This window comes from Centruroides vittatus, unplaced genomic scaffold, assembly GCF_030686945.1.
Source record: "Centruroides vittatus isolate TY-2023 unplaced genomic scaffold, ASM3068694v2 contig_677, whole genome shotgun sequence".
NCBI classification, from domain to species: Eukaryota; Metazoa; Arthropoda; class Arachnida; order Scorpiones; family Buthidae; genus Centruroides; species Centruroides vittatus.
Window position 1 is genome coordinate 124,050 of NW_027122424.1, and position 14,431 is coordinate 138,480.

A 14,431-nucleotide genomic window follows, 5' to 3' on the forward strand; every position below is an offset into this window, starting at 1 on the left:
TTGAGGCCGAAGTTTTAAACGTGAAAACATGTACATCGGATGTTCAGCGCCACTTTCCTGTAAGCCTAGAAGTTTGACAATGGCGTTTGGAAAGTCGGTACAATCATGCTCGATATTTCAAACTCCATTGTCAAACTTCTAGGCTTACAAGAAAGTGGCGCTGAACGTCCGACATACATGTTTTCACGTTTAAAACTTTGGCCTCAACCTCGCTAATATCACCACAATCCTCAGGTTGAGAAACGCTGATTTAGATGTTATAAAAAAATTGTTATATTAAAGAAATGTGAAAATTAAACTTAGTTTATTTCATACTATAACTTATAAATTTATTATATTTGATATAACAAACTACTGTGTCTTCATACATACAACCTACAGATTATGTCTTTGAAAGTCAATTTACTTGTAAGGAAGTGCGTGCATATTAAGAGTTGGGGCAGGTATATATCTGTTTTGAATTGCAATTACAAACTCGTGCCTCTAGAACAACAGCTGCCTCTATAGATTTGCGTAAACAGTGTAGCTGGTTACACAAAGGTTTTATTTTTGTTTTAGCAATTTTCTGTGTTCATGTAAAAGGTAAAAAATAATCCAAAAAGTTTTGATTATTATTTCTAATAGTGAAAATTTTACATGTAATAAATGGTCTATGGCCGCCTGGGTGCAGGGAGCAACTGTTTTTGCACCTTGCCAGGAACAATTCCTCTACCATGGGCTATACACATGAAAATACAATATATTTATCTAGATGATTAATTTGGAAATTGTTACATATACAATATAAAGGTAAAAACATTTCAAAATTGATGCTTAAGATAGGCCAAGAAAAACCTTTAATTAGAATTACTTTAATATCACCCCCCAAACTTCCTAATAGAATTACTTTGATTGCTTGATCTGGGACTATATCATGTGACCTGGGAAAAAGAATATGAAAGAGGAATATTTTGCTGATGAAAAAAATTAATTTAGATGGTTCTACTACTGGCATGACTTTCTGAAAAACCAGAGTTATTTTGAAACAACACCAGGAGGAGGATCAGTCATGGTTTGGGCTGGCTATGGATATTACGGTAAGACAGATCTTGTTTTTGTATATGGAAAATTTAAAGCCATGGATTATCAAAATCTTCTAGAGAACAATTTGTTGTCCCTTTGCCTACCAAACTAATAGTTTATCATGGATTTTGCAACAAGATTGTATGGCAAATAGTATCTGAGAATGGTTTTTCAATAAAAAAAACACACACAACAAATGGCTAGCCATTTGGCCATGTACATGTATCTTAAAATTATGGTGTTCTGTTGTCTTTATGATCGTGGTGGAATCTATGTGGATCTAAATGCTTGTCTTGTGTTTTTGTGACATTGGTGACAGAATTTGGTTTGTCTGTTGTGAAAATGTAACTATACTAAAGTACAATATTTCTATTAAAATTACTAAAATCAAAAACATGTTCATCTTATACACAATAATTAAAGATATAATGATCATTTTTTACCCTTGTTCTCTCTGATGATGAATATTGTTACTCAGACTCTGTGATGATAAATATTTTTATATATTTAAGTAATTTTTACTTTACATAAATTTATCTTAGAATTACTTCAGATTAGTGGTGGGTACTTGTTTTTGTGTATACCAGGAATGCCTAATTTTTTTTGAGCTTGCTTGCTATATATTAAGCATACTTAGCTTTAAAGATGTTAATGCGTGCTAAAGTTTGACTTCAAATAACAATATTTAAAGAAATTAAATGAATATGCTTTAATTAGAATGAATATAAAAAAGCTGATAGAAAAAAAAAGAATGATAGGGTGATAAATGAAAGGATGATTGAAAAAGACAGAAGATAAAAAGAAATTGTATGATACGTTACATGCCAAATGATTTCTCCTTATGTGCCACCCTTAGTATGTGGTACATACCAATGGGTACCTATTTAAAAGATTGCGTACACACACGAGATATTTATAAATGAAGAAAATAATTTTAGAAATTGATATAGAAAATATTTACAGATTTATTTAGCCACTTAATGAACGTTCTGGGGTTGAAAAGTTTTTGCTGTCTGTTGTTTCTATGTAACTAAAAATGAACCCAATTCTGTTTGTCCAATATTGATGAATTTTTGGATGTCAATGGATGAATTTTTGAAGTGTGCCTGTATAGATCCATGTATTATTCAATTATGTCTTTCCTCTCTTTTCGCCAACATTCCGGTTTAAATGATTCCTCAACTCTACTAGTAATCTATTAGAAATTCAACATGGAATACTGAAAACTTTGAATTAAAACTTCCAACATATGTTGTCTACATTGATATTTCAAAAGCATTTAACTCTTTAGCCCGTAATATTCTACTGGATAAACTATCAATCAAATTTAATATAAATGGTATTATTTTAACAAAGTTTAATAATTACTTTCTACTTTGCACTTAAAAAAATTAAGATACCTGCTTTCTATTTTAGTCAATTTTTCTCCTTTAATAGGCATCCACAGGGATCTATATTTGCCAATTTATTCTGTATAGCTTATATTAAGAAAACTCTTTCTAGCATTACAAATTTTTTTTTATGAATGTATATGCCGATGACATAAAAATAGCTAATAGTTGCCAACACACATTACAAAAACATATCAATCGTATAAACAAGTCATTTAAATTATTAAATCTTTCAATAAACTCTTGCAAAACAAAAGTTATGATTTTGTCTTTTTAGAAACTCCCTCAGTAATAAATGTTTTCCTTTATAGCCAATGTCTATAGATTGTTAATAACATTTTGTGATTTCATTTTTGATAACAGATTTTCTTTTAACCTAGATATAGAAAATCTAATCAAAAAGATATACATCTATCACAGAATGCTTTGGCGAAATTTTATAAACATTTCAAATGAAAACACACACCATGCTATTTTTTTTTTTTTTGCTAATTTTCAATCTTTAATTGATTATACACTACTTATATGGGTCTCAGTTCCTACATCTGTATTAAATAAACTTAATATAAAGCTAAACAATTTTTTTATTCTCAACAAAACTTGCATTTGCCAGCTACTAATCCTCCTGATGCCACGCAAATCCGTCTTGGCTTTTCTAACTTATACCAGTATGTAGATTACTTTGATCTCATTTACACCTACAAATACTTTAATGGCTTTCCTTCTGCTCATTATACTTTTATCCACATTCCTATGTTTAATAGCAGATTATTAACTAGTATCCGTATGCCATACTGCAATTTGAATGTAACAATCAGGTCTCTTTTCTACCACTATCAAAAAACCACTACCAATGTCAAAGATAAATTGTTCCTCGATTTCTATAAATTCAAAGCCATTTGTAAAAAGTTACTAGACTCCAAATAATCTTTTTTATATTGCATTGTTCTCTTGTCTTACTTTCGCCACATACTTATAATTAATTGGGACTGTTGTAATTGGGGTCGTAAATATTGTCCATGAGATATTGCCAAATTCAATGTAAAAATTAAATAAATAATTAGACATTATTGGACTGCAATTTGAAAAAATTATAGACCTATAAATTCCCACTGTCATTCGTTTGTCTTTCCTCAATCTCAAGAACAGAGTTAGATAGATGAAATATGTGACCATATATGGAAAGCATAGGAGCAGAAGGCCCTGATTAACTATATATGACCTTCCAATGCAAACTGGAAGTCACATAATTTCAAATAAAAAATTTTTCCTGAAAGGTGTTAGACCCTATTGCCGGCATGATTCTATTGTTAAGGAAAAAGTATGATGTACGGGAGCAAGCCGCCACTAATTTGAGATTTAGAGCATATATTTAAATTAAATAAATTTAAAAATATGGTTTAAAATTACAGCCTGGCATTGTGACCATGTCACAATAAATAATTGCTCATTTTACTTTATTTTTGTAGGAAAGTGAACGGAAGGCATATAATCCCAGAAGTTTCTGTAAAGTTTATACGATGGACCATCAACCACTGAATACCGGCGAACAGAAAGATATGGCAGAATTTTTTACAGATTTAATCAGCAAATTAGAAGAAATGACTCAACAGTTGGTATGTGAAAAACGATATTTTTGTTTTTCAGAAAGTAATTTAATATTAAAGTTTAATATCTGTTTATTGTAGAAAGAACTTGTAAAGAAATTGTTTTGTGGTGTTTTGTCAAATAACGTCGTCTCTTTAGTAAGTGTAGATCTATTTTTTTGGTCTTGTACTGCATTTATGTATATATATATAATGTGATTATAATTGAAAATATTTTGAAAAATTTTCATAGGATTGTCCTCATATCAGTTGTACTTTGGAAGAATTTTATACTTTACGTTGCCAGGTCGCAGATATGAGAAATTTGTATGTAAGTAAATAATCGTCTGATGACTTACTTATAATTTACTAACCGATATGGCAGACATAAACATATTAATTTATATTATGATAAGGTATGTCTGTATACAAAATAACATGGATTAAAAATGATCAAAATTATAAAAAGTGAATTATGTTAAATTAACAGTTCAAAATATTAAACAGTATAACTATTTAGAAATTACTATGTATTAAGTTTTATATTACATAATGGAACATGATATTTTCAGCAACTTGATCATTACACAATAATTATTTGTAATTTGTGAAGTGATACCAAATTAAAATGACATACAACAGTCTGATTCAATTAATATTGCAAAATGATTTGCCAGATTATTTATAGGGCTGTATTAAGGCTAATTTAATAATTAGATGTAAAGCAGTTTGGCTATAGTTACGTGGTTATGTTGCCATCACACAATAAATTTATTAATTATAAACAGATTAACTTTTAATTTAAATAAAGAATATTCAGCACAGACTTGAATCCACAACTCCCACGTGCTGTGCAGATGTGTTTCCAGTCATACATGTGGACTTTCTCCTGATTTTTGATTCCAGAGCTATTAATTAATTATAGTTACAACCACACCATTAAAATTAGAGTATAATTTAATGGATTTATTGAATAAATAATACTAAAAAACTGTATACACAACTTTAGTATGATGTGGCCTGATGCAGTGAGAAGAGTTAGTCTGTTTACATTGTGTGCGCACTTATATATATATTAAAATTATGTTTCTTTATAAAATTTATATTGACAGAGGGAGAAAAATATTGATATTAACATTTGAAGTTACTGAGACTGCGAATAGTTCAGAATGGGTATTACAAAATTAAAATTTATTTTATTTGTTACAAATATTTGATCTTTATTTATCTAGTGCTTAGAGTTGATTTTAAAAATATCTAGTCTGTTATTCTCAATGGAGAGAGTTCAACTGTACTCCAAATCAGCATAACAATAAATTTTACAAGTAATAATGACAATGATATTTTTTTTAATGTATAAATGAAGCAAATCAATGTTTATTGTTGTTTCTTAGTATTTTGGTCTTATTCTTATAATAATTTAACTCGATATCTGCAATAGTGTTGGGTAAATCTACGAGTTTGATTTATTCAAATATAATAAATTGAAATTGCTGTGACAACTTTATAATATTTAAAATTCATAAATGTTTTTAACTATGTATTAATCTACTAAATAAGTTGATTTTTGATTACTGTATATAACAAAAAGTCTAAAATAAAATTTGCTTTTAGGAGTCACTTGACGAATTAACAGTAAAAGATACTTTAGAAGGAGACAACATGTATACTTGTTCACAGTGCGGAAAGAAAGTAAGAGCTGAAAAAAGGTAATTTAAATCTTTTTTTTTATTTCTATTAAAAATATAATAAAACAATGTAAAGTAAGTTTATTACAAAATATTTTATTTTCAGAGCATGTATTAAAAAATTACCTCGCATCTTATGCTTCAATACAATGAGATACACTTTTAATATGGTGACTATGACCAAGGAAAAGGTCAACACTCATTTTTCTTTCCCACTTCGTCTTGACATGTCAAATTACATGGAAAAAAATCTCATGCCGAATCAACACGCAGGTACGAATAAAGGATATTGATTTCTAGTTTATTGCCATTTTAAAATTTTAAAATGTTATTTCTGGGTTTAATATTGCACGTTCTGTCGTACTTAATTAAAATAGTTAAGATAGTTCAGTGTTTGTTTTGTTATCTTTCTGTAGGTTTTTGAATTTTGATAATGCAAAAAAAATTTGTGTTGAAATATAAAACAAAATAGCAATGCATCTTAAAGGAGATGGAGATCCAAATTAAGGGCCATTTCAATCCTGTGATTTAACTGTTTGATTTGTGAGATCCCTATAAATATAGGGTTGCTACTTTTGAAATTTACTGAGAACAGTAATTGTTATATCTTCAATGTGAGCTTTCTTAGATGTAGAATTTAGAACTGATAAGAGAACTGCAGAAGAGCATGGAGTAATGAAATCAGACTTTTAGATTATAGTTTTAAGAGTTAAAAATTGGACTGGGAGAGAGGGGAAACCAAAAGCAGAGATAAAAAAGGTGATGATCTTACACTGTGCCAAATTGTAGGGAATAGAGTTTCATTTCTCCTAAGGGTTTAATTAATTTTTGAAGGAAGTAGCAAATAAAAAGAAGGTTTGAAGAGAAATTCCATACTTTTTGATAGAGTTCGAAATGAGAAAGATTGGAGAGAGACAAAAGAGAAGGCTGGAATTTATATGATACCATTATAACTTACAATATCAGAGACTTAGAGAACATTTGGAGAACTGTAGGAAAGGGAAAGGATGATAACCATTCTAATTAAGGCTGTTTTAGAAAGAGATATGGTATGGATTGATTTAGGGCAGTGTTTCTCAACCTCTAACGAATCGTCACCCCCCTTCAATAAAATCGTTACATAGTATTGTCCCCTTCACTTTAAAAAAAAATTTGTTGGGTGTTAGCCTCTGCCCTCAAATTTGTGTTGCATTGAATAGACTAGTGACTAATGTAATGTTATTTGTTTAATTATCGTACTATATAATGAATAAAATATCTAATTATTCTTAATATAATGTTTTACTATATCGCCCAAAAAATTGTTTTTTGCTCTCCAAAATATAAATTGTTACTAATTGCCCCCAACATGGAAAATCACCCCCATGGGGCAATATTGCTCTCGTTGAGAAACACTGATCTGAAGTCAGTGATTGAGCACAAAGCATCGAAAACATTTTACCAAAATTTTTACTTTAGACATTTATGTAGATGGAGTTAGGTATTTGTAAACATAAAAGCGGGCACAAATGAAATGTTTGTAAAAGGAATTCAAATGTATATAAAAACAAAGTAATTATTGTGTAACATTTAACATTATTTTGTAGATGTTTTTAATGAAGAAAAAAAAGATGAGGAGGGTGACTGCTATGAGTATGATTTAATAGGAGTGACTGTTCATACGGGTACGGCAGACGGAGGTCACTATTACAGTTTCATTCGAGAGAGACAAAATCCAGGAAAAGATAAATGGTAAGACTCAGTTTTAAATAGAAAACAAAAGGTAAAATGCTTAGAACGTTGATTCTCATTAGTATTTTCAGTGTAACCTGTTGTGTTTTAATTTCTTAAAGTAACCGTAAAAGTTTAGACAGCAATATCAAAAGTATTTAACGTGAAAATAATCAAATTTAAGAGCCAAACACTCAGAAATTATTTTGTGATTGTCTGAAGATAACAATTAAACCAGAAACAAGAGTAATAAAGAATTGATTTTAGCTTACCTTTTGTTTTCTGTTATAAAATTAAACTTTTTCAATATTTGAAATAAGTTTTTGTTTTAAGAAAAATTCATTTATACAAAATAGGTTTCTTTTTAACGATGCCGAAGTTAAACCATTCGACCCAGCTCACATTGCAGCGGAATGTTTTGGCGGCGAAATGACGGTGAGTAAAATTTAGCATAAATTTGCAAGTACCAAAAGACAAAACTTATAGAATGACAGAGAGAATATTGTAGAAATGTTTAAGAAGAAAATCTTAATTATCATTTTATTGTGCATAAATAATGAAGATGCAAATGCCATGCCGATTATGTGCTGTATTCTCACAGACTTGCTATTTGGACAGTAAACAATGAGCTCCTATAATTTTTGCCACAAGAATATCTAATATAAAGTCACATAATAGAATGTCTTTGATGCTGTCATGACAGAGTGAACTGGAACAAAAACCAAAGTAATGCTGCACTGTTCATTGTGTGCACAAGTGGCTGGTCATTAAGGGCTAGAGAGGTCCAGTTTCCCATCAATAATTTTATTAAATCAAATTATTCAACAATAAGTGTCTTTAGTAACAAATTATTGTAAAAATAAGAAATTTTCTAGAAAAATGTTTATTATTGCATTCTACCATACTTGTAGAGTTAGTCCTCAGGTAAATAGCACGCAAGAAATATTAGATGTATTGATAGGAACATATGCTGTTGCCACTAGTCATCATGCTAGTGGAGCACGTGGAAGTTTGTGTTGCATTGGGGCCGGCTTAGTCAGGCCATTTTTCCAATGTACATTTGACTGTTAACTGTGTGTGTGTGAGTTTGTACAGTATTTTTCACTATATTTTTTTTTTACCAATTTAGTAATTTGTGATTATTATATTTTAAGTTTTCTGTTTTATTTTGAGATTTATAAATATGTATTAAATTATTTATGTACTGTTTTTGCTCATTTCATTGCAGAATTTTTATTTATTGTATTTGTTTTGGTTTTAAATTGGTCCTTGAAAATTTTTTAGTTTTCATTATTTTTACTAAATTATCAATACTGGTGCTTACTGTAATTAAGTATTTTGAATTTGTCATTGTCGTATTATTTTTAACTTTGCCAATTAATATTGTAAATTCAAAAAACAAACAAATAAATAAATAAATCAAAAATAGGCAATTGGTTTGTTTTATTATTTATGTTTAAATTCTGATCTGCTATTATTAATCTAAATAACTTTTATTTAACTTGGCTGTGCCATATTTTGGGTCTACAAGCCACCCCTTATTATGTGAATCTCTTTTCTATCTTGAACAGAATGATGAAAGACAATGAGTTTGAATGCTTTAACTTGTTGTGTTATTTTCGACATATCTTGGGGTAATGACCTCCAACCTTGATCGGTTGACCCAAGATAGCTTGTTTCGGTATCAGAACATTTTTAAAACTAGATGTCACTAGTCGTTATAATTTTTATATTAAAACTAACTTTCAAAATATAAATTTTGGCTATTACATTTATTAATATATCTATTTTGTTTGTGCAAAATAAAAAAATAATTTTGGACAACACAATAGCCACAATTATTTTTTTCAAAAACGTGTAATTTTCGTTAGGCTTAACATCGATGAAAATTCAACATGGTGTCATTCATAGGTGAAAACTTTGACCATCCGATAGGTTAAGGTGAAAGGAATGGTTTCTGGGGCTTTCAACAATAGAACACAAGTCAAATGTATTATGGTGATTTGGTGTGTGATCAGTCATTCATCTTGATCTGCACTGGTTCTCTAAATACTTAGTAATATTTAACTGAGATTTTATGGCCGGTAGTGGTTTCATTTTTTCAAGAACATGGAACACACTTCTAGTAAAATAAAGTGTGTTCTTGTACTGTCCATGCTTGCATTTGGTATCGTCGAGACTGGAGCACAACTATACTTCAGTGGCCAATCTGTTTGTGTGATCTTTTGTTTATTAAACGTGTTTGGAATACAATCAGCAGTTAAAACATCAGCATATAGGTGTACCAGCAACTCTGTGATTTTCGGCATTATTTTAGGGTATTAGCGATGTGATGGCTGCTGCCATATTCAAGCACATATTGCTGCACAAAGAGGTAAACAATTACTGTATTTCCTAGCATTCGCCAGAACTTGTAGTTTTTCAACTTTGTACCAATGATTATTTTCTCATTTACAACTTTATGTATGTTCACATTCACCTCAGTTTTGTTAAATCCAATTAATTGTTCAAATGTTGCAATTCTTTCCTATAGCATATATTATACTTTGTATGGAAGTTGAAAATATTAAGTATCTCAAACGATTTGTTTAAACATTTGATATTTCTTAACAAATTTGTTATACAGTATATGCATTCTAAGTGTTAGATTTCTGCACGGAGAGACGTTTTAGATTTATGTTTGTTTATAATAAAAGAATTTTAATGTATCTTTTTGTTATTTTTCTAATGATGGCAATTTAATTGAAATTACATAAAATTAATATATTTTCCAGAGTAAAACTTATGATTCAGTTACTGATAAATTTATGGACTTTTCATTTGAGAAGGTTGGTCATTATTTTATATTTATTTGTATTTAAATTGTTTGTATATATTTTAAACTGAAATTTTATTGTATTTAGACAACAGTGCCTATATGCTGTTTTATGAAAGAATGAATCCAAAAGATATAAACAATATTCCCAGTCATACAGCTATATTACAGACTAACACTGAAACGCAGATAGAAAGCGTAACCTTTGAACTGTCGCATGAATTAGCAGAGGTAAGGAGAAAATTGAAGGTTTTTTTTCCGTTGAGTAAATGTTTGTTATTTAATAATTTAAAAATTATTTATTTATATTTCATTTATGCTGCTTATCCAAAGTATTAAAATATTCAAAGCCAATATTTTTTTTGTTTAACGTTGTAATTCTATTACACATTGTAGCATGAAACAAATGTAAATGACTAAGCGTGCTGTAAACTGTAGAGAGTGATTTAGCTTTCGTATATTTATAAAAGGAATTGAAGATATTGAAGAGCTTATGATCTCCCCTGTGAGTTATCAGGATGCTTTTAGTAAATTGCTGTGTATCTTGTGTCCTTTGTAGGTAGTTAAAGCCATTCATGTGAATGGGCAACACACAAGGAGAAAACTTGGAAAGAAATACATGCATAGGATTACAACAGCTGTGAAGAATATACCTTCTGATTATATTCTTAAAATTATTATGATTAGTTTTGGAATTTTTGATAAGTAAATGAATGAAAAAGTGCCATTTGTTAGTTGCCCTCTTGTTTTAATGTTTGCAATGGTTTGCACACGATCTTTCATTTCACTATTCTTGTTTTTGCAAAATGGCAGTGAAAATGAAATTTTCCAAGCAAACGTAAACTGTTTTTCACATTCTGATTTTGGTTTCATTAGCAAACATCTATCCAAACTAAGCTTAGAGTTCTCTGCGGATAAGAACGGAACCATTACCTCTTAAATTTGTGCCGTTGAATATTACAGACATTAAAATTATGCTTTGTTTTTCTGAGTTTATTTTAGTATTTTTTATTATGATGATAAAAAGTTCCATTTGATAGGGAGTTGTATGTTCTGCATCTGAAGTTTAGGAAGTTTTCATTTTCTGATTTTTTATTTTACTTGTTTTATAGTTACATCTCCAATGAAGTGAAATAGAAAAACAATGTTTTAATGTTTGAGACAAAACCTTTTGAACTGCATACCAGTAAGTATCATCCTTTCAATGGTTGCTGCAGAGGTGTGAGGAATGGGGGCTGGATTATGCAAAGGATTTATTCTATTCTAGCAATTTTCTAGTTTTTTTGCAAATTGCATCATAATTCCAGTTATGTTTTGCCTTTTACCTAATGGCAATATATTTGTTTTGCTGTTGGAAAAAAGGCAAAAAAAATGCTTGCAATTAGTCATATTCAGTTATTTATTTATTATCTGAACGTAAAAGCAACAATAAAAGACATTTTCTTTGTTTTATCTCTCAAAATCTTCATATATGGTTTTTTTTTTCTTTTTAAAATAAACGTGGAATTTGAATATACAATATGAAAATAAATGTGCATAAAATATACATTCTTTTGCTTATAAAGAAAAATATAAATAATGTAGTAAATACAATACTGATTATAATTTGGTGAAAAAAATTATTACTCACTAGTGGCCAAATGGATAACGCCACCAAACACTGGTAGTCTGTCATGGGTTCGTGCCTAGTTACATGGAGTTTTTCATGTTTCCTTCATGTTTGTAACACATAAATAGGGGCCACTTTCCTGTAGAAAGTCCCAGAATGCATTTCTTTTAGCAGATAGCCCACATATTAGATTGCTGTATACAAACGAACAGAAAAACAGTTTTTACATGTAAATAACACCTACAGTTAAGTAAAATTTAATAAATAGGAATTAAGCAAGTGAATTGCAATTTTGTTAATTTCAATAATTTGTATAACCTATTATAAATTGTTTAATTTTGCATCGTTTTATATTTTGCTTGCCTGAGTTATATTTTCTCTCTCTTTGCTCTTATGATTTTTCAAAAGATGAGTCATATTCTGAGTTATTCAATCTTTCAATTACTTTAATGATAGAGGCAGTAAAATCTTTTGTGCAGTTTTTATGAATGCAAACGGCAGTTCTGCATTAGAATCCCATTGTCTGCACAAACCTTCCCGGAAGAGCCCAAATTAAATTTAGTTGTTGTTATCCAATATTTTGATTTTCTTTATTACTGTTAAAATATGAAATGTAATTAGAGAAATTAATTTTAAAATAATATATCTGAAAATGTTGTTGTAATACATCTTTATGAATGTTTGCATTATTTTAAATTGAAATAATTTCTATATGAATATTTTTAGTGGATCTGGCAAGACAACATGCACTTTCTTCAAGATAAAAGTGTATTTGAACATACTTATTTCAAGTAAGTGACTCATTAAATGTTTTTGCCAGTTTTTCATAATTATTATTGATTGGTATTAATTAATTACAATTAATTAAATTATAGTTAGTTAAAACTGGATATAAGATAGCAAATATTAAATGTCAGAATCAAATTTTAAACACTCTCTAGGAATGGCTTTAACCTTTAAAGGTTTGTAACAAATCTTTACAGGTTTGTATGAAAAGCTTTTTACAAGAAGTCTAAACAAATTAAATCTTGTGTTTGATATAATTCAAATTTACATTCACTCGTCACTCATAAGGTTTTCTTACACATTTTTAAGATATATAAATAGATCACAATATAAAAATAATTATAAATTTTAAAACATTTTTTTGATAGTTTTATGTGGCAAATTTGTGGTTACATACCACAGACGTTATCAGGATACCAAGAAGTAACATTACTGTCTGCAAAATTAGGAACGTCTTTTGTTCTGGAAACACTTATTCATGCAAAAGAAAAGGTATTACTTTGTTAATGAGTTAATTTTTGATGTTTAAAATTACCGCACGCACTCGATTAGACACATGCCGCGGTTGAATTTAAAAGCAACCCCACGGTATTCAAATGAACATGCATGTGGGTTCACTCAAATCACATTTTCTAGCCAGAGATTACTGTAAACAACCTACTGAAAATTATAATTGTTTAAATTACTGCAATATATTTCTTTATCTGTGTTAAGTTTTTAGAAACGTTTTTTGATTTTTGTTTAATGACTCTTAGGGCCACTTGTGCCGACACACGAAAACTAACTTGTTAATTGTAAAGCTGGAATTGTCTTTTAAATACTAAAATTCATGCTGGAAAGTGAGAGGAATGTGTGAATTTGGTATTTAAGAAAACACATTTTGAAAAATCAAACCCGTAGATTCGAGTAGTCCCACCAGCTCAACTAAACCCACACCTCAAATGAATTTTAAAAATGGATCCACATTGGGTATATTTGAGTGCTTACGGTAGTATACATTTCTTATTGTAAATTAAATGATGTAATATTTGCAAGTACTTAAAAAGATTTTAAAAATTTGATTTTAAGGCTTTTTAATGTAATTGTTTTTGGTGTGAGGAATTAAATTAATTTTAAATCTGTTTTTCATTGTTTTTAGTCATATTAATATATTGTACAAATAGATTTTGTAAGATAGTGTGATATATAATTGAAGAAAAATTATGATTTTAAATTAAAAAATTACTTGATATTTAAGTAAACTATATATAGAAGTGACATATCAAAGATCTAGAAATAAACTTTCTATATCTTTGGTTCAATATATCTTTATATCTATATCTTTAAATATTGAATTAAATTACACTTTTTATCTAGTAATGATTTTTTTAAATAAATATAATAAACATCCTGATGCATTGATACTAAATCACATGGTTGTTGTAATTAATCAGGCTATTATTAAGTAATTATTATTAATAATTAGTTATTAAGTAATTAATTTGGTATTAGAGATAGATGTTAGGTGCCATTTATTATCTAAATTAATAATTATAATAGTAATTTATTAAATAATTTAGAACAGTTTTGAAGAAAAGAACTAGCCCAGAACAGTATTTGAACCTGCAATCTCTGATTACCATGTACAAATAGATTTTGTAAGATAGTGCCATAGAGTAACCGTGAATGGTTATATCTAGGTTTAAATATATCTTCCTCATACACACCGGGGTGTAATAGATAGATATATAAATATAACACTTACTAGAGCCTGTGACCAGTGTGAAAATAAACAAAATCAAATC

The 14,431-nt window shown here is 28.9% G+C and overlaps 1 protein-coding gene across 1 annotated transcript in view; it reads left to right on the forward strand.

The window, feature by feature from the left end:
- The window catches only part of puf (ubiquitinyl hydrolase 1 puf), a 139,219-nt gene that overhangs the window by 94,941 nt on the left and 29,847 nt on the right, over positions 1-14,431 (forward strand). The window contains exons 38-48 of the mRNA XM_067276129.1: positions 3,923-4,069; positions 4,142-4,198; positions 4,293-4,370; positions 5,654-5,748; positions 5,834-6,000; positions 7,314-7,458; positions 7,794-7,872; positions 10,212-10,269; positions 10,341-10,483; positions 12,588-12,652; positions 13,016-13,139. Coding sequence (XP_067132230.1) covers positions 3,923-4,069; positions 4,142-4,198; positions 4,293-4,370; positions 5,654-5,748; positions 5,834-6,000; positions 7,314-7,458; positions 7,794-7,872; positions 10,212-10,269; positions 10,341-10,483; positions 12,588-12,652; positions 13,016-13,139 — 1,158 coding nt within the window. The remainder of the gene's footprint in view (positions 1-3,922; positions 4,070-4,141; positions 4,199-4,292; positions 4,371-5,653; positions 5,749-5,833; positions 6,001-7,313; positions 7,459-7,793; positions 7,873-10,211; positions 10,270-10,340; positions 10,484-12,587; positions 12,653-13,015; positions 13,140-14,431) is intronic.